The sequence below is a fragment of the Myodes glareolus genome, chromosome 4, assembly GCF_982192425.1.
Source record: "Myodes glareolus chromosome 4, mMyoGla1.1, whole genome shotgun sequence".
NCBI lineage: Eukaryota > Metazoa > Chordata > Mammalia > Rodentia > Cricetidae > Myodes > Myodes glareolus.
The window spans coordinates 12,755,105-12,776,450 of NC_142029.1; the positions used below are offsets into that span (position 1 = coordinate 12,755,105).

The following is a 21,346-nucleotide window of genomic DNA, read 5'->3' on the forward strand; positions in this document are numbered from 1 at the left end:
ATTCGGACCACCACTTGACGCAAACCGCCTCGAACCAGCAATGACGACGCGACCACGGAGCTCTTCTTGCACGCAGTTTATTCAGGACCTTTGCTTCTCTCTCGCTTCTCTCCCATTTCTCTCTGTCCCAGGACAGACCTCTCCCAGCCCGTATATAGGCTATGGTCGCCTATCCCGGAGTGCCATGTGGGCATCGCCCATAGGCTCAAGCATATGCAAGCGACACACGATCATAGCAGGTCACAGGCCATCACCATAAAAGGAGTCGTTTATCACAGAGAGCGCTCGCTTTCGGGCTCGCCGGAGGGCGGCAGCCAGCGCCATCTTAAAGGCATGGCTCCTCGCAGCTCTCTACATTGATTAACCCATTTCTATTAATCTGTGTTTACCACAAGATCGTGGCCTACCGGCATGAGTCTAACCAAGGTCCATCTTGGGCAGGAGAAGCATGGCATATGCCACACTTCCCTTCTTCCCAGCATTCTGTTCTGTCTACTCCGCCCACCTAAGGGCTGACCTATCAAAAGGCCAAGGTAGCTTTTTTATTCAACCAATGAAAGCAACACATAGAAATATGGACCTCCTACACCACCTGTAGAATAGAAAAATCCATTATTTATTTGAACTAAAACATTTTATAAGAATCCTGTAGGACTGAAATAATTATTATATTTCTAAATTATTTTTTATATTTTCTTAAAAATCCAGGGAGTGGGGTCTACACATCACAACCTGATATTTCCCTGAAATAATTATCTTAAAGAAAACCCAGTGTAGAGGAAGGCTAATGTGTTTGTTTTTATTTTTATGAATTTATTTATTATGTTAACATTATTCAGCATACATAAGATTTTGCTTTAAACTTTGTATTTACTTTATTGTGTAAATATGTGCACACACACAAGCATCACAACGCACTTGTGGAGATCAGAGGACAACTTGCAGGAGTCGGTTCTCTCCCTCTACCATATGGGTTCTGGGACCTGAACTCAAGACCTTGGGCCCAGCAGAAGATACCCACAGAACTGTGTCATCAGCCGCCTTGTTAAACTGCACTATGCCTGGCTACTGTACACGCCTGATGTCTACGATTCCCATCCAGCACACCACGTCTATTAACCCTCATCATCCAGCACATTATTATATCATTATCCTGCTCCTAATCCATCTGTCCTGGGTACTCTTACTTGCTGTTCTGCAGCTCTTGGAGAACTCTTCTCTGCCCTGCTCTGGGCTTCAGATGAACCCATGTAGAACTTTTTGACTTGTGACTTCTGCTTGGGGTTGGCAAATTAAGTCACTAGTATAAAACTAAAGGGAAGGGGAAAGGAAGGGATATGTGTGCTTATTCTCTGGTTCCCTACCTGCCATCCAAGGCCACATCTGAATGGGGACAGCCTCTCTCTAACAGCTATGGCACTTGGTACATTCTCATAGCCACTCTTGCCCCTGACCTATTCTGGTAAGCAGAAGCCATTGCGTCTCCTGATTTGGGTCCCTATAATGTCTTACTCGCTAATCCTTGTTGGAGTTCTTCCTCTGTTGCTGTGGGATAATGCTCTTGTACACTGTAAAGATTTGTCACTCATATGAGTTTAATAAAATGCTGATTGGTCAGGAACCAGGAGAAAAGTATAGTTGGGGCAACCAGACTAAGCAAATTCTGAGAAGAAGAAAGGCAGAGAGTCAGCTACCAGCCAGACGTAGAGGAAGCAAGATGAGAATGCCTCACTGATAAAAGATATCAAGTCATGTGGCTAAACATAGACAAGAACTATGGGTTAATTTAAGCTGTAAGAGCTAGTTAGTAAAAAAACCTGAGTTAATAGGCCAAACAGTTTGTAATTAATACAAGCCTCTGTGTGTTTCTTTGAGATTAAACAGCTGCAGGAACCAGGTGGTACAGAAACTTCCCTTTACAATCTGTCTACATCTTTACCCAGCCAACTCTAACTTGGCCTTAGTTGTTATCTGCATGCATGCTATTTCCTGACAAGCTCATCCAAGACAGTCTGAACTGTATATGGGTGGAGTAAGGTCTATGTTAACCACAAAACCAGGATCTGTTTCGCAAAATGAGCTTTCCCATTCATCCATCACTTCATTACAATTTGCATCATGGAAGCCAGAAGAAAAGAACTGCTTGTGTTCTGAGGTGCTGCCAGGATGCCGTCTACAAGGAGCTGGGAGTCAAGCAGAATGCAGGAGCAGATACTGTCAGAGCAGACAGGAGCCACATGTGAGAGGTTAGTGTTGGCCTCTCTGAAAACTGACCCCAAGAAAGTAGGCAGGTGCTGTTGGAGCAATTGACAGAAAAGAGGCTCCCATGGGGATCAATGGGTCTTGGCCATGGATGCTCATAAACTCCCAAAGAAAATTAAATTTTCCAGCAGATCTTTCCCAAACCCAAGACCAAAGAGATGCTGTTGATCAATCTTTGTGGAATGCAGGTTAAAGAGCTGTCCCAAATAAAAGCAGTAGTAGAAATAATAATAATAATAATAATAATAATAATAATAATAATAATAATAATAATTTTAAAAGCATTCATTAGGGGACCTGAAGAGATGGCTCTGGAGTTAAGAACATCAGTGGCTGCTCTTGCAAAGGACCTGGGTTCAATTCCCAGCATTCACATTGTGGCTCACAATTGTCTGTAACTCCAGTTCCAGGAGCACCAATGCCCTCCTCAGGCTACAGACACTTGTATGGTACACAGACATACACAAAGCCCAAACACCCATAGCGTAACTGTTTTTAAAAACCATGTGCTGGCAATGTAGCTCAAACAGTAGAGTGATTTTCTAGAATGCACAAAGTCCCAGGCTCGATTGTCAGCATAGCTGAAGACAAGTGTATTAGTGCTGGAATCCTAGCACTGGGAAGGGCTGGGATTAAGCTTAGAATTATGATTGGCATTCAAGCCTTCCTTAGCTATATAGAAAGTTCAGGATCAGATAGACAGACAGACTGAGGTAAAGAGAGGAAAAAACTTCAGTCACCTAGATTCCAAAGGCTATCTCATCCTTCTCCAGATGGCCCACAGAGGAGGCATCTGTCCTGATCCTCCTGCCACATGCTGGGCATTCAACCCTCTTGACCCCTAGAAGAAGGCTTTTTTCTGAGTGTCCACAGGACCTCGGCAGACTATGGGATGCTCCGGCGTTGTATCTAGTCTCTAGACCACTGAGGAAGAACAACACTGGCACCCATCCAGCAGAAGATGAAGAAGTTATGGGACTCATAGTGAACTCTCGTGGCTCCTTCACCTGAGAGCTGCCCTTGGCATTCCTTCTTCTGATCCTTTGGGCTGTTTACACAAGGCCTAGTAATCATATACAGATTCAAAGGACTCTGGGGATAGCAGAGCAGAGGGAGACCTTGAGTGCTGCTCTGAGGAAAGGCAGGAAACCGTTCACTGTGGACATGTTCACGGAAGACAAGTTCAAAGACGTGGTGCTTTGCAAACTTCAGTTATCTGGGTACCAGAACAATCATCATTTCAAAGGTAGAGAAACAGAGTCAATAAGACCAGGGGTGTTGGCTTTCAGTCACCCTGAGATTTCTCAGTGTTTAAAAAAAAAAAAAAATACTGGAAGTTTAATTTCAGAAACACATTTTTTTCTTTCTTTTTTTAGATGTGTTTCCATGGTTTGGGAAACAGGAACGAATGTGAGTTTATTACATATTATTTCATTGTAATGTACATGTGGTATACTGGAGGGGGTAGGTGCGTGCTACAGCAAATGCACGGAGGTCAGAGGTCAGAGATCAGAGGACAACTTACAGAAATCGGTTCCTTCCTTCTATCACTGGAGTCTTGGGGTTTGAACTCTAGTTACCAGGCTTGGCAGCAATCGCCTCTGCTCACTAAGCAGCCTCGCTAGTTTTCGAAGGAGTGTGGTTAGCACTTACCTCCTCACCTTGTCTCACAGCAGAAAGGGTCTGTGAAAGGCCTGTTGCTGCAGACCATTTAAAAGACTGCAGAAACACATGGAGAGGGGCTTTGCAAACTAATGTTTGGTAGTGAACCTTTTTTTCCCCCAGAGGAAATCTTATGGGAAACATGGAGAAAAGTCCGAAGTCTTGAACTTCACCATCTGAGAGCTCAGATGGGGCCTCAGTCCGCTCAGACGCTCTTCTGAGAATGTCTATAACGCTACAGAACACAGCAGCAAGTCCCTAGTTAAAGAAAGGCCATCAGATGCCAAGATGCCTGCCCCAGACTGACATCTGTCTGGTTGTCACACTAAGTGAGCCCTGTCGCCTCTCAGGGACCCAGGGGCTCATCTCTGACCTGTGGTTCCTTTGGCTCTGGAGTTAGTTTCTCTCACACATGGGGCAGATGTCTTCGCTGACTCGCAGCTGCGGGTGAAGGCAGCTGACATGCAGCCTCACCTATTCTTGTTCACTCCCCTGAGTGCGAGTCCCACCACCTGAGCCCTCACCATGTGTCAAGGGTGCATCACACTGCTCTATTGGTGATTTGTTGGCACACTTCTTTGTGTGCCTCCTCATCTGTCACAATAGCTATTAGCTGAGCACGGAGGCTCAACAAACCTCATATCTCTTGTTTGCAGTTTCCCTGGAGAAACAAAGGGAAAACATGACCAAAAAAAAGACATGATTAGATGCTCAATATACTGAGCAGAGACCAGAGAATGTCAGCAGCCCCAGAGATCCATGGATGCAGGGGAATATCGGGCAGAAGAACATTTATCAACTGCCTGAGTCGTCAAGAGTGAAACAGCCTGACACCTGTGATGCCTTAAAATTACCCAGCAGCTGGGGAGATGGTTCAGCAATTAAAGTGCTTGCCATACAAGCTCTGGGGACCAGAGTTCAGCCCCCCCCCCCAGTACCTATGTATATATCTAATCCAGCCTCAGAAGGCAGAGACAGGGATGACCAAAAGAAAGACAGCTAGCAAGACTAGAAGACTAGCCATATCAGTGAGATCTGGGTTTGATTGAAAGGTCTTGCCTTGAAGACTAAGGTAGAAGAGTAAGGGAAGATGATTCTAGACACCAACTGGAAGCCTCACATGCAGGTGTGCATACTTGCATACGTGTCTGCATTTACATATGCCCACACACACGCAAAAACATATGTTTACACATAGACACACCAAATGTGCGCACGTGCGCTCACACACACGAATAGAAAAGAGAATACAAAAATAAAAATTAAAATCACCCAACAAAACAAAATGTAGGAGGAACAATAAAACAAGAAATGGAAAATGATGCCCACTATCAGCTCTAAGTGGGCACAGGGACGTTTGCTGTTCTCTCTTTTTGGGATGTATCTGAAGGCTGAAGGGTTCTATCACCAAAGGCTGTCTGTTGTCAGTTCACACATGTCATGCCCACCTTGGACACTGGGCATATTCTCCCATGTATGCTTTGTATTAAAGCAAAGGGCCACAGCAACTGTGCCACTTATCAAAGGGTGATAGAGCAGTTCTTGTCCGTGACTCTGAGAAAGGCCTGTGGAGAGGAAGGGGCAGAACAGGGTTTCAACTTCTTCTAGGCACCTGGAAGCTCTCCAGGAGTGGGAAGACCAGGTGAAAACACCCCGAGAGAATGCCAGGGCAGGACAGACGCTCTAAGGGAGCAGTCATGACTCAGACACGCACTTCATTATCCAGTTAATACAAACCAATTATCCTGCCTCTTAATCAGCTCTGGGTAAAGCAATAAGGGGCAGATCGATGGGGCTCAGAATCAGGTATTAACCAGAGTGATGAGGTGCGTGAGTATCAGGGCTGTGATTCAGGATTTAGTGCCCTCCAGTGACTTGCTCCTTGGAGAGCTCCAAACATGAGCAGGAGAATGACAAGGACAGGGCAGGATGGGCTGGTGACGAATGAGGCAGGAGCTCTGGCTTCCCAGCTCTAGAAGAGCCAGGGTTTTTTCCTTCTCTTGCTCTTAGGTCCTGGGCACAAAGATCGTTGGCTGAACATTTACTGGTGAGCCAGCTGCTGGGCCAGAGGCTGGGGTTCAGAGTTGCCCTAGACTCATAGAACCTCTCAGAGAGATGATCAATAATGTGAATTCAGAAGTCTGCCTCAAGTCAGGGCGTCTTGGAGGAAGCAGAACCTGCATTCAGCTGCGAAGCAAGGGGAAGTCTCAGGCATACAAATGTAGGAAGAGCTACCCAGAGAACGGTGAGCACACATAAAATGTGTCTGTATTGGAGGTGGAGTGGCAGGCTTTTTTGGAAGAGAGCATCAAAGAAGGTTCTAGAAGATGGTAAAAGACATCGACTTCAGATGTGTCAACCTGACAGTAACACAGACAGCGACTTCCTGACCAATACACAGGGTCTCTGTGCACACTAGTGCATACGGGGAACCAATTCCCTACACCTCCCCAGCCCATACCCTGCCCCCAGTCTTTGAAGTCCCCAGGTGGGCAGCAATGGAGTCTAGTCCTTGTTCTGTGGCTTTGAGGCCAGCGATAAACTTGCTTTGCCCAGTGAGAGCTGAGCCTATAGCTAAGGTTGGAGATATGGGTTTGCATTGGGTCTTCCATGTGTGTAACCCATCACTACCATGACAGAGGTGGACCTGCACAGGCTGTTGGTCCATGAAAGATGCAGTCCCTGCCCAAGAGCCCCTCAGTCTTAACGAAAATTTTCCCCAGTCACTGCTGCCAAGGCTGGACAGCATAGGCTTGTCCAGCTTTGGACAGCTAATCTCTAGCCACAACACATTCAATCCATACATCTAGATGTCCTGTCAATGCATGAGCTCAATAAATCTGCATGTATGCACATGTTTGTAACACGGAGGGCATATGTGTGTTGGCAGAGGTTTTTGTCCCACCCAGTCCTGTAGCCGTTAAATCCCAGTTAAGAATCACACAGAGGTCTACATTAGTTATAAGCTGATTGGCCCTTTAGCTCAGGCTTCTCATTTACTAACTCTTATAACTTAGATTAGCCCATAATTCTTGTCTGAGATAGCCATATGGCTTGGTACCATTTTGGCAAGGCAGTCACATCTTGCTTCCTCTGAGGCTGGGTCACAACTGCAGACTGTGTTTCCCTCTTCCCAGCATTTTCATTGTCCCCCTCTATTTCCTGCCTGGTTGCCCTGCCTATACTTCATGCCTGGCTACTGGCCAATCAGCATTTTATTAAACAAGTACAAGAAACAAATCTTTACAGAGTAAAACCATTGTCCCACAGCATATGTGTATGTGCACATGTACACGAGGAGGCCAGAGGCCAATGTCAGGTGTTAATCACGTCACATGCTAAAAGGACAAAATTGACTCACAAAAGTTGTTACCTAGCTTCTACATGTGCTGTGGTACACATATGTCCACACTGTCACATGCCCTTCCACATCACACATACACAACAAATACAATTGAAAACTTCAAAAATATTTTTGTAATCCCAGCACTGGGAAAGCAGAGGCAGGCAAATCTCTATGAGTTCAAGGCCAACCTGGTCTGCAGAGTGAGTTCCAGGACAGCCAGGACTGTTACACAGAGAAATCCTGCTTCAAAATCAATTTTCTTTAAAAAAAAAAAAAAGTAAGTATTCTAAGCTGCCAAGATGTGACACCTTAGACCACACATAAACACAACCTCTAGGTCTAAATGTTTAGATTTTTAAATTTTTATTTCTTATTTATGTATTTATTTATTATTTTATATGTATGGGTGCTGCATGCCTCTCTATGCATCATGTGTGTACAAGGCCCTAAAGATGCCAGAAGAGGGTGTCAGATCCCCTAGGATGGAAGCTATGGATAGCTGTGAGCCACCATGCCTGTGTCCCCTGGACAATGGCACAGGTTTCATGACTGTCCACAACTGTGATGGGGACAGGGGTAAAATATAAACATTTCAGTTCCAAGATCTTATCTCTCCTTCACAACGTCCAGTTCTAGGTTGACTTAATTTGAACTTCCCTGACTAAAGAGTTGGGACTGAGGGTGAGGGAGAGAAAGAGCAGTGGGGAGGAACATGAAAGAGAGAAAGAGGCAGAAGAGGAAAGGAAAAAGTAAAGAGCAGAGAAAGAGAGGGATTCTCCAGGGCTAGTGTTCAAGCCCAACCCTTCTATCTATCTATCTATCTATCTATCTATCTATCTATCTATCTATCTATCTATCTATCATCTATCTATCTATCTATCTATCATCTACCTATCACCTATCTATCATCTATATATCTATTTATCTATCATCTATCTATCATCTATATCTATCTATCTATCATCTATCATCTATCTATCCTCTATCATCTATAATCTATCTATCATCTATCTATCTATTATCTATCCATCTATCTATCATTTGTCTATCATCTGTCTATCTGTCTGTCTGTCTGTCCATCCGGCCATCCATCTATCTATCTATCATCTACCTATCTATCTATCTATCTATCTATCTCACTTTCTGCCTCCTCCCTTTCTCGGGGAGCAAGCACAAATTAGCTCCCGGTGTGGCCACAGCTTACAGCTGGCTCCATGACACCTGTCTACCACCCTGACAAAGAATCTCTGCCGAAGATGCAACCCCAACTTTTTCCCTAGTGAAGCAAAAAAAAGTCTCAAGAAGCAATTTGACAAATTCTTCTAACTTTGAGAACACGTCTGTCTTTTTCTATGTCTACAGCAAAGCAAACATCATCAAAATGCAAATCATATTCTTGTACTTTTCTATGAAAGTATGTTCCTAAGCCCCTTCCGCAGCCCCACACCGATCATCAGCATCTTTCCAACTGTGAACCTTTCCTCATGACAGACCCCACCTCTAGAATCCTTCTCTCTGTCCTTGACTCCAGCACAGCCCACCCTGGGCCTTGGTCCACCCAGCCTCACTCTCACCCTGCCCTAGGAGAGAATCAGACTACACCAGGGCTGACTAAGGTAAAGGCTTTTTATTGCCACAAGCAAGAACATCCTGTTCTGATGACAGAGTCCTGATCTGTCAGACAGAAATATCCCAGTTTGAGACGTTAAACCTAGCAAGGCAGAAAATGAGAAAGATGCTAAGCCAGATTGCCAGAAAAGCATTTGTCGGAAACCAATATAGCTACAATCCCTGGGGTACAAGGTCAGGAGCATGAGCTTGTGAGTTGTGCACAAGCAAAACTCACGCCCTCCCTGGTCCAAGCAAAGCTACTTCCACAGGCCAGACACACCTCAGCTACTGACCCGGGAAAGGTGGACCGCAAGGCTGCATGCAGCGCCATCTGGTGGTTGTATGGTGATCTGCCAGGTCACCCAGCCCGAAGTCCACAACCCTCTGAAGCCGTGTATTCCTTCCCACACCTGCTCTCCATTGCTCATTTGTCAAGATGTCGTGGATCCTAGAAGTGAAGAAAAACTAAAACAAACAAACAAAAAAACCATTCCATTTCAAATAAAGCAATGTACTCACTTTCTTTGCCATGTGGAGGTCACAAAACCTCGAGTGAAAATAGGGCAAAGAAAGCTAGGGACCTAATAACCCAAAAATGTCAGGGCTTTTGGCTTCTCCAGACCCTGAAGTGCCCTAGGGAAAGACATTGGGTGGGTCTCAGTAGTGACCTGTCCCTCGAGATAGAGAGGCCCACAGGTGAATATAAAATAGAGACTGAGGCCAGAGCCTCGGGAGTAAGGAACTGAAACCAGGCATCCAAGCTTCACTTTACCCTTAGCTGGGTCAGTACCAACCAGGTGTCTGAATACTACCAGGGAAACTGAGGTCCCCTTTGGGGGTTCTTAGTCTCATTAATAAAAGAATGTAGAAATAGAATGTGGACTACCCTGTAGTTGGGGTCCTGGCTTGAATTAAACGAAGTACGCGATCTGAGCACCAGGTTCGTCTCTGCTTCCCAACTAAGAATGCAATGGGACCAGCTGCCTCACGATCCTGCCGCTGCTAAGCCAGGAGCCGAAAGAAACCTCTCTTCCTTTAATCTGATGTCGTCGAGTATTTTATCACAGCGAAGGCGAGGGGCTATTTGTCCCTGCCTCCTGGAATACGTGTATTTTCCTTTTCTGGGACTAGACGATTAGCCGTAACCGGGTATAGGGATCCCTTCACTTCCAATTTTACAATTCCGTTTAACTCCCCCAACCCCCCCCCACCAAAAAAAACGCAGGGTTCTTACCCTAAACCTTGCAGGGCTCTCGCCCTAAACAATGCAGGGCACTTGCTCTAAACCAGGCAGGGTGCTCACTCTAAACCAGGCAGGGCGCTCATCCTAAACCATGTAGGGTGCTCGCCCTAAACCATGCAAGCAGTCTGTCCTGTAAGTGTATCTCTCAAAGATGCTGCTGCCCTGAGTCCTAAAGCAAAACGCAGTCAAGGTCACACAGCCAACTCATGACCTCCTTCCACATCACTACACAGAAATGAGGGGATCCCCATGCCTGTGCAGGGTACAGTCACCACGTGTGACATTCACAGGGCCCTTCATCTGACCACAGACCTCCTCACCCTCACCCTGACACTAGAGCTGCCCACCAGCCTCCAACGACAGGGGTAGAATGGCATAAAGCCCTGTCTGCTTGTATTCAGGAGCATTTAAGACTCTCCCCCCGCTAAACCATCCACCACTGTGCTGGAACTAGAACTACTTTACATTCTAAAAAGAAAAAAAATACAGAACATATTCGAAAGGCTTAACAGCAGCCTAGACTCCTGCCTGGAACAAGCGCGACTGACCCCGTAAACAAGCGGAGGGATAGTGGTGCACACCTATTAGCCCAAGACTGGAGTGGTTGAGGCCGGAGAATCACAAATCTGACACCGGCCTGGCTGTAGAACAAGACGTTGTCTCAAACAAAACGTGAAGTTAATAAATGCATCGCCTCCTGCCCACTGCAATGCACCACCAGCAAACTGATTCTAGGATCCACAAAGGACTCGGCGGCGCCGCCGGTGTGATTTCAAATGCTCGGAGCGCCACCTGCTGCTCAGAATGTGGAACGTCTGGTTTGTCCTTTCTCTTCAGAATAACAAAATCAGGGTCTCTGCAATTTGCAAGTGGTTTGAGGGTGTTTGCTGTCACGATAATCCAAACATAAGTTAACACAAATGCACGCCAAGTTATCAGATCGATAATGGGATAGAACTAGGTCCCATTATCAGGTTTATTTTGCATCTCAGGAGAAGCTGGGAGATTCGGTCAGAGGTGCGCTAGCGTCTTAAAGGAAGCCCAAGGATTCAGGTACAACCAGCACACTTGTTATAGAAAGGGCTGTGAGAACGGAACTAAAGTGTACCATCCGTGTCGCACACATATCTAGTTCAGAAGGACCTGGGGTGGAATAGTCAGGGTCATGCTCACCATGCAAAAGACGTTGTAAGAACTCAAACCATCCCCCAGTCCACTGAGCTGGCATGGATCATAGATGTGACTTTGTGTGAAGCTAATTTGTGATTTTCTTTTGTCTGTGTGATGGCCCACGGGTGACAGGGCTAAGAAATGTGCGCCTGATGCCGGGAAGTGGTGGCACTCGTCTTTAATCCCAGCACTTGGAAAACAGAGGCAGGTGGATCTCTGTGAGTTCAAGGTCAGCCTGGTTTACAGAGCGAGTTCCAGTACAGCCAGGGTTACTCTGTGAAACTCGGTCTCAAAACATCAAACAAAAAAAAAAAAAAAAAGAATGCAAGAAAGAAAAGAAATGTGTCTCTGGTATTGTCTGCAATGTTTAACATTACAGTTTAATGTTTAACATACATTTACAATGTACAAGATGGTTTTATTCTTTCTGGTTTGTTTCCCTTTCTCTCTCTCTCTCTCTCTCTCTCTCTCTCTCTCTCTCTCTCTCTCTCTCTCTCTCTCACTGTTGTGCAGCCATTTCCTCTGAATTGAAACAATCCTCCTAGAGGCCAGAAATCCTATAACAAATCCTCTCTGTCTCTTTGTCTCTGTCTCTCTCCCTCTATTTCTGTGTGTGTCACTCTCTGTTTCTCTCCCTCTCTCTGTCTCTCTTTATCTCTCTGTCTCTCTCACACACACACACTGCTATTTGGTGAGTGGTTGGATGGATGGATGGATGGATGGATGGATGGATGGATGGATGGATGGATAAATGAATAAATGAGGTCCATATAGAGGAAGCCTTGGTTCCTGTTGCTGTGATTTTAGGGGAAAAAATTCCCTGATAAGAGCAACGCAAGGGGAAACGGGGTTATTTTAGCTCCCAGTTCACGGCACAGGCCATCATGGTGGGAAAGTCAAAACAGCAGCAGCTTAAAGCAGGCACTCACCCCACACCACAGTCAGGACAGACAGGGACGGGTGCCGCCACTTAGGTCTCCTTTTCCCATTTCGCATCCCAGGATCCCAACCAGGGAAGTAGTGCTGCCCACAGGGGGTGGATCTTCTCACCTCAACTAATCACCTCATAATCACCTCAACTGATTATCAAGATAACCCACCCACAAGAAGGCCCAGAGGCCCATCTCCAGATGGTACTAGAGTCTGTTAATTGGCAATCGACACTAATCATCCTAAATGGTTTACTAGACCCTTCTTTCTCCAAAGGGAGTGCTTACATGACTCACCATTAGTCTGGCTGGGGTTGATTATGCTGTGTCTCATGACAAACAATCCCAAGTTTCCATGGCTTATAATCACAACCCTCTGTTGCTCTCTTCAGCCGTTCAGAAGGTCAGATAGGGTCACTCCATTCCTGTGTATGGGCCAGCTTCTGGTCCCTTCCAGGGGTCTGACTTCTTTAATTGGGAATTCCTGGGCATTCTCTTTTTGTGGCAGGCGGAAGCAGGACTGGGGCCAAGCTGTTCAGGCAAATAAACCCACAGCTGCCTGTCACTGACTTCGGTGCTCAAATCCCATTGGTGAGGCAAAGCATATGACTACCTACTTGTGGCAGGAAGGGGTGGTCTCCCAGAAGCTAGAAGAATCCAGAGCAAGGATGGCAAGGCAGGTAGAGATGCAGATAAACCATATACTCTAACAGATTAAAATTGATTGGTTGGATTAGTTGGTTGGTTGAATTGGTTGGTTGATTGGTTGGTAGATTTGATTAGTTGGTTAGCTGGTTGGCTGGTTGGTTGGTTGATTGTTTGGTTGGTTGGTTGAGACTGAATCACATGAATGTCCCTAAGCTGCCAGCTCCAGGCTCCCTGATGTTTATATTGTTTTCACAGAGAAAGAGACTAGGACCTTAGACCTCTGTTGACACATTCTGAAGGGAAAAAAAAAACTTTGCCTGTCTGAATACATCAAATGTTCACCTTCAGTCCAACTAGCTGGGACTGGTGTTAGCAGCAGGTCAAAGGGTATGGACACTTTCCATCAGGGGAGTGATATTGGGGGTATGGTGGGTAAGGAAGATTGGCGTTCCTATTTTCACCCCGTAAGTGTCACCCTGACTTCTGTTCCTCATTCTGGGTCACACCCTACAAGCTGCCATTTTGAAGTGACACTCAGGTGAAGGTGTCCCGGATGTGGGCTGTCCTGTAATGTGTAAGGGGACGGAGGAATGAGATTGCCCGTCTGAGGCAGGTGACCGCTGGGCTTAGACAGTGGTGATTCCCAGGCGGAAGACCTGGGCATGTGATCAGACAAGCATTTGAGAAGCGAGCCATGGAGATGTGTGTCCAAGAGGACAGCTGCTGGTCCCGCTCTGTAATCCCAGCACAGAGGGACTGAGAGAGCAGGGTCATCATGAGTGGAGGCCAGTCTGGGCTATACAGTGAGTTCCAAGCCAGCCTGGGCTGTAGAGTAGAGACCTTGTCTCTAAAGGAAAGGAAAAGAGACAGAGACACTGAAAGAGAAAAGGCAAAAGACAAGGAAGGAGACAAGAAAGGGGAGGGAGGAAGAGATGTTAGGAGAAAAAAGCAGGAGATAAAAATAAAGGAAAGAAGGAAGGAGAGAAGGTGGAAGGAGAGAGGAGGGAAGGGAAGAGCAAAGGAAAATGTATGCAGCCGAAAAGTGTGGTTCACCTTACAGGAGGTAGATAGGCCCCTTGCTTGTCAAAGGGACAATCAAAATGAGAAAAACCTGGTGTTCAACCCTTAAGCAGTGCTTATGGGGCTGAGAGACTCGGACCGTGAAGTTCAAAGTGTCCACCTGACGGGCGCAGAGCCAAAGCCCATTTGATCCCAGGCAAATCCACTCTGCTGGCTTTGCTCAACCTTCTATTATCTCCTAACGATGAGTTCCCGTTTAGGGGAGCTTTGAAGTCAGGGGCACAGCAAAAGGAATCGCTCTCTTGAGGCTGAAGGCTGTGGGAGAATGCTCTTGTACACTGTAAAGATTTGTCACTCGTATTGGTTTTGATAAACCACTGATTGGCCAGTAGCTGGAGCAACCAGACTAGGAGAATTCTGGGAAGAAGAAAGGAAGAGACACAGTTGCCAGCCAGATACGGAGAAACAAGACGAGAATGCCTCATTACTAAGAAAAGGTGCCAAACCACATGGGTAAGCATAGAGAAGAATTATGGGTGAATTTAAGTTGTAAGAGCTAATTAATAATAAACCTGAGCTAATAGGCCAAACAGTTTATGATTAATATAAGCCTTTGTGTGTTTATTTGGTACTGAACAGCTGTGGAACCGGGTGGGACAGAAACTTGCGTTTGCAGCTGAAGATTTGACTTTGGGTGTTTGCTAATAGAAACAGATTCACTGATCTCTTTGGGGGAAGGATGCTCTTATAGTTTGGATTTGTTTTAAATGTTTATTGAAAAAAAAGTTGGGCCCATTCCGGCTCTCTCTTCCCTGGCACTCCTCTGAAGAGGCATATCTCCCTCCCTCTCTCTCCCTCTCTCTTTCTCTCTCTCTCTCCTCCCCTCCCTCTCTCCCTCTCTCTCTCTTTCTCTGTCTCTCTCTGTCCTTCCCTTCCCTCTCTGTCCCTTTCTCTCTCTCTCTCCTTCCCTCCCTCTCTCCCTAACTCTCTCTCCCTCTCTATCTTTCCCCTCTCTCTCTCTCTCTCTCTCTCTCTCTCTCTCTCTCTCTCTCTCTGTGTGTGTGTGTGTGTGTGTGTGTGTGTGTGTGTGTGTGTCTTCTCACAAGGCCACTCTGGACTCCCCTTCTCTCTCCCTTTTCTTCCTCTCCCTCTCTCTCCCTTTTCTTCTTCCCCCCAATAAAACTTTCCACATGAAAAAAAATGGGGGAAAAGAGCTGGGTGGTGGTGGTGCACGCCTTTAATCCCAGCATTCGAGAGACAGAGGCAGGCAGATCTCTGTGAGTTCAAGGCCAGCTTGGTCTACAGAGGGAATTCCAGGACAGGCTCCAAAGCTACAAGGAAACTCTGCCTCAAAAAAAAAAAAAAGTTTTTGCTTCTTTTCTGAAAGAGTACAAAAATGAGGACCAGCCAGGGACCACAGCTAGGAAGAGCTAAGCCCCACAGAGTGCAGAGACGGCTGTGCTGTGTGTCAATGTTACTTCTGTTGTGATTTTTCAAGTCTTTTGACCACGCCTCTGTCGCCACCGGGTTCGGTGTGATCCTGCAGGTGACCTGAGATGATGACTCAGTCTGTTAAGCCCTTACCTTGCAGCCTGAGATCCCAAACTCAACGCCTGTGTGAAAGCTGGGCGTGATGGAGTACTGGATCCCACTGCCTGGGGCTCACTGACTAGCCGGCCTGCCCTCTTTGGTGATTTCCGGGCCAGTGTCTCAAAACACAGGATGGATGATCCTGAGGAACAGCACCTAAGGGTGCCCTCAGCCCCCACATACCTGTGCACCTGCGCACACGCAGGAACACACACCACCCGCTGCATGTGACTGAGGTGAGCAAAAGAACCATTACCTCTACCTACAATTACCCACGTCACAGACCACAGCCTGATCATCTCCATGACACAGGAAACATGGGTACTAGAACTATCACAAGGCCTTCAGGGCGAGCCTGTGCCTCTCTGGTAATGGGGTAGTAATTCCTGGCTTCTCCTCCCCCAGTTCCTCCTCCTCTCCATCCCTAGTGGGAACCAATGCTTCAGCTCCTCAGTGAATAGAATGCAACAAGAGCAGAAGCCAGGGACAAGAGCAGGGGGTGGGGCTGCTCTGCACTGTGGTGGGTCTGCCTCCAACAGCTAAGATTGGCTTTGTAAACCAAATAATGAGGAGCAAACCAGGCCACTCCTCATCCCAGTTTCTCCATCTGTAAAGTAGGGTGGGAATTGTCAACAAAAAACATACAGCTCTTGCTCCAAAAAGAATAAGAAATGATTTATTCTGAGCCAAACGTGAGTGATCATGGCCTGGCAACACACATTCATGTTGCCCTAAATGATAAACCATCCTGGAAATTGTTACATGATGTTTTTTTATTATTATCACCAAATAAAACAAAGTCACAAATCAATGGATTTACCAAATATACTGGTGATAGAATTAGGTAGGTGGCTTAAGGCAAGGCAGGGATGTCTTTTCGGTGGGCTCTGGATGCTGTTACATCTTAGTTTGGGGTTTAGTAGAAGCTAGCAGTTGGCTGAGTTAATACATTCTAACAGCTTTATCTGTTAGGTCAGATATGCAGTTTGGTGACACATAACTATTAAGGGGAATAAAGATAACCCAAGATAATTTTTGGCTCTCGGTCTGTACATTCCAATTCTCCATAATCATGAAATTCTAACCAATCAGCCTGCAGATGCTTTCCAAAAAAGTGCTGTCATTGGTTTTTTTTTTTTTTTCATGGAATTTCAGCTCATAGAACCACACTTACTGACTGGTCTCTGCTGTTCCGAGATGAAAACAAGATTTTCCCACAACTGTCAAAGGTTAAAACACAGCTGTATTGAACTCTATTCCCCAGCTCTCCCCACCACCACCACCACCACTGAACAGGGCAGTTCTTTCTCTCTTCCTCAGAGTAGGCTTTATTGAAATAGAAAAACCAGGATTCACCTCATTTGTCATATGGGGGAGCTCTTACAATGGAAAGCACACTCATGTAGCCCACTATGAACTTGACTACAAGGAGGAAACAGAACTCATTGTTATTATCAAAATTCTTCATTCATGGCAATTCTTACCCAAAAAGTATTAAAGACTTTAGATATACAAATTTAAAAATATTATAGAGCAATTAACAGTAGGACTTGCTTTTAAAACACTCTTTAAAATATGCCAGGTGTCTCTTCTCTTTCTCTAGTCCTTGGAGAGGGAGCTTGCATGGTCTTCTTGTAGACGCCCGCCCTCTTCTGTGTCACCAAGGACAGAAGGTTGGCAAGATGCCCCAGACAGGACTATGACACCTGCCCTGTAACCTTCTTATGTTGGCTCTGGAAGCGACCCTCGCTGATGGGGGACTCGTCCTTCTGTGGGTTCACTGTGCCATATCCAGCCATCTCAATCCAGGGATGCTGAAGGACCTGGTGGGCTGTATACCGCTTCTTGGGGTCCACCACCAGCAAATGTCTCACCAGATCTTTGGCAGCTGTGGAAGGCAGAGAAATTGGGGAAAGAGTGATGGGTACAGGTGGCTTTACAGTATTCTTTCCTTCCAAACCATGAAGTGGAAGCCCACACATCCACATCAGCACCGTGGGAATGCTAGCAAGCTTTCCTTGTTTGGGATAGAAGGACAGGAGTTGGAAACATCCCAGACATGTTCCAACCACTCATAACCCTGCACACTAGAGATGAAGTTAAAGCTAAAGTAGGAGGATGGATTACTTGAGTCTGAGCTAGCCAGGGCGAGCTACATAGTGAATTCCCAGATAGTCTGGGCTGCAGAGTGAGGTCCTGTCTGAAAAAAAAACATAATTTAAATAAAAGAAAAAGAAAAAAATGAAGGAAAGAACAGGAGAAAGAGAAAAGGGAAGGAAATAAGAGCCAGGGAAGGAAAGCAGAGGAAAAGGAGAAGAGAAGGAGAGGGGAAGGGAAGGGAAGAGAAGAGAAGGGAAGAGAGTGCAGGGGAGGGCAGGAGGATAGAGAGCTGCAGACAAAAGGAAAAGTAGGGGAGGAAAGAAAGAAGAAAGGGAAGGGAAGAGGAAATGGGAAAGAAAGAAAGAATGGGGAAGAGAGATCCGGCTAGTGGTGCTGAATAAATGAAACCTTACTTTATTGACCCTGGAATAATTCATTTAGAATTAGCCATGGGTGAGCAGGACTAGATGGCACCGCTGCAGCAGACCGCTGGTTGCTTTCTCCAGGCCCACTCCTGACACCCATACACCCAGGCCAAGGAAACAGAGCAGGCACCACATCTACACACTTTAAATTTTTATATCAAACTAACCACATTTTAAATAAAACATGTTCCCTTTTCCTAAGCTGATAAATATTTCTGCTTACTGACAAAACTGAAAACCATGCGAAGAAACCTAAGCAGCCGTTAGCACTAACTCAACTGAATTTCACTTTCCACTCAAGTCCGTGCTGAGCCTAGAGATGCTGACTCTGTTGGAAGTCAGACCTCACCTCCCACTCCACCCCTATCCCCTTATCCTTCCACCTCCAGCCCCACCCCAACCCCACCCCCATATCCTTCCACCTCCCACCCACCTCCCAACTCACCCCCTTACTCCCAACCCCCCCCCAGGGGCTACATGGGAAAAGTCTCACAGATCTGGTCCTGCCCCTGTCTATTGTGGATGGTTGACAGTCCACATCCAGCTGCTGTAAAGAGACTCCCAGCAGCTGCAGCCTTCTGTCCTACTAAGAGAGCCTAGCCCCAACTCCTCTGCCTGGGAATAAGAGGCAACATGAATGTAGGCATGTAGCATAGCTTACATATTAACTAAGCCTGCTTCCATAGGGTCCAGAACCACTACCACCCCCCACCACTCTCAGAAACATTTAAATAAAGAGACCTCCTTTGTCTGGTAGAACTTGAAGACTCTTGAAGACTTCAGCCCTCCACCGTGCCATGCTCCCTTGAGGGACATCTGTGGCTCCCTTGAGGGACACTCAATTTAGCTTCACTTTCAAACCTACCCACTTCTCTCTCCCCTCCAAACCTAACTGGTAGGTGATGTGGGATTCTCCTCTGTCTGCTGCGAATACCACTGGTTAATAAAGAAACTGGCTTGGCCTGATAGTGTAGAACAGAGCTGGGGGCGGGGGGGGGACTAAACTGAATGCTGGGAGAAAGGAGGCAGAGTCATGGGAAGCCATAGAGCTAGGTCTGCAATGGTGGCAGCTACTTATCCCTCCTAGCAGGGAAAGGAGCCACCGTTGGTAGTGCAGCCATTATTCCCTTCTTCCTTCCCTCGACTACGAGTGATCTTGGGAGGTGCTGGAGTATATGAAAAATGGAGGCTGACAGCAGAGGTGGCTCCATAATCCACAGGCCATCGTCCATGACGGGGTGGAAATATTCAGTGATGTAGCTATGTTTGGGCCACACTTGTTCCTGTGTATCACTCTTTATGCCTACTAAATTGAATAGTAAATTGAATAAACTCACTGGTTCCCCAAGTGGTACTTTTGGGAATTGCAGCTTTGGTCTGTGGGTGTATCTCGGGGTAAACATTTGTTCATGCCTGCTGTATAAGCTGCACTATACTCCACATTGTTGAAGACAATGACTTTTCCAGACTTTCCTTGCCTTGAGAGGCTCCATTCTATAAGTAGATTTTGACTCCATGGGGAGGGCTGTGCACCTGGGTGGACACATGACTGGGACAATCCATCCATCCTGAGGAGGGAGTGGACACGTGACCCCAACAGTCCATTTATCCTGAGGATAAGGGGGGACACGTGACTGGGACAGTCCATCCATCCTGAGGAGGGGGGTGGACACGTGACTGGGACAGTCCATCCATCCTGAGGATAAGGGGGGACACGTGACTGGGACAGTCTTTTCATCCTGAGGATAAGGGGGGGACACGTGACTGGGACAGTCCTTTCATCCTGAGGATAAGGGGGGACACGTGACTGGGACAGTCCTTTCATCCTGAGGATAAGGGGGGACACGTGACTGGGACAGTCCTTCCATCCTGAGGACAGAGGGGGCTGAGTACTTGGGTGAACACATGACTATGACTGTCTGCCCAGTAGCACTCCTGAGGCTCAGCATGTACTGTATTCCCCAAGAGCTGAAAAGGTGCCACTTACAAATGTATTGGAGTGGATTGAGGCCATAGAAGAATATGGGTACCACACCCAAGAACTTAAACACACCAGACTGAGAAAAGGGTGCAACAACCTGACTTAAACCCAGAAAGAGAACACCCAGCACTGTACTGGCAAGAGTTCCCATCAGCCTGCTATGTGATACCTGGCATATGAATCAGGGACCAACAGGCAGAGTACTCCCAGGTGTCCCTAGGGCTTCAGTTCAGCTCCGCCCCCACTGCTGATACAGCCTACCCAACTGTTACAAACCTGTGGTGGCATTTCAATTGTATTTTAATACAGACTGTCTGAAGATCTGAGAGTAAAACAGTCCCACTGGTCAGCCTTACAGACCAGGTTATGGCAACACACACCTTTATTCCCTGTAGCCACACTAGTTGTCATAGAAATCGGGCGGTGCAAGCTTTTAATCATGGTGGTGCACACCTTTAATCCCAGTCCTAGAGAGGACTATAAAACAGGAGGAAACAGCTCTCAACACGCAGTCTCATTCTGAGATTGCAGGAGGCGGGATCGCCGTTTCAGACAGAGGTCGAGGTAAGAGCCAGGGGCTGGCTGTTTTGTTTTTCAGGCCTTCAGGTTGGACCCCAATTTCTCTCTCTGAGTTTTCATTAATCGTGCTTCACAAACCCATCTTCCTGATTTCCTGTCTGGACCTGCCACCTACCTGCCTGCCAGCTCTAGCAACAAACCTAACCCTGTCCTTTAAACTCTCAGCCAAACTCAACGCTGCCACTTCACTCTCAAACCCAGTGAGTGACGGCAGCCTGACTGACAATGGCAGTGAGGGGCATGGCCTGGCACTGGCAACCTTGTAACTGTCTCTAGTTTGAGGTTCTTATCTTATCAGTGTAGAGTCTACTTAATTTCTTTCTGTCCAACTCTGAAACCTCTTGAAATTCTGCTGCAACCCTTTTCAGCCTTTTGTGTCTATTCAATAGCATGTGTGTGCATGCATGTGTGTGTATGTATATGTACATGTTTATCCTGTGACATATGATGTAAGAGCTAATGTTGGTAATTAAGACTGGAATAAAAGAACCCATATTAACCTTGGTCCAATTATCAATCTGGCAAATTGCTACCATTAACATTATTTGATGAATTTATTGTTACTCAATAAGTTCTGCCTTTGTGGAGAGAGACACAAATGTATGCAGTTATCTGTGCTGCTGACATAGCAAGTTCGGGACAACATCTTTCCCAGGAAAAGCTAACACAACACACCCAGGAGAATCCATGGACTGGAGGGCCCCATCTCAACTGAGAGCCCTCCCAGTCTCGCATCTATGCATGAGGACAGTTGATACATCACACGAAGTTTTACCCACA

At 46.5% G+C, this 21,346-nt stretch overlaps 1 protein-coding gene across 1 annotated transcript in view; it reads right to left on the reverse strand.

Moving 5' to 3' along the window:
• Positions 1–16,131: 16,131 nt before the first annotated feature.
• The window catches only part of Dclk3 (doublecortin like kinase 3), a 53,442-nt gene continuing 48,227 nt past the window's right edge, over positions 16,132–21,346 (reverse strand). The window contains exon 5 of the mRNA XM_085688935.2: positions 16,132–17,369. Coding sequence (XP_085545061.2) covers positions 17,179–17,369 — 191 coding nt within the window. The 3' untranslated portion in view covers positions 16,132–17,178. The remainder of the gene's footprint in view (positions 17,370–21,346) is intronic.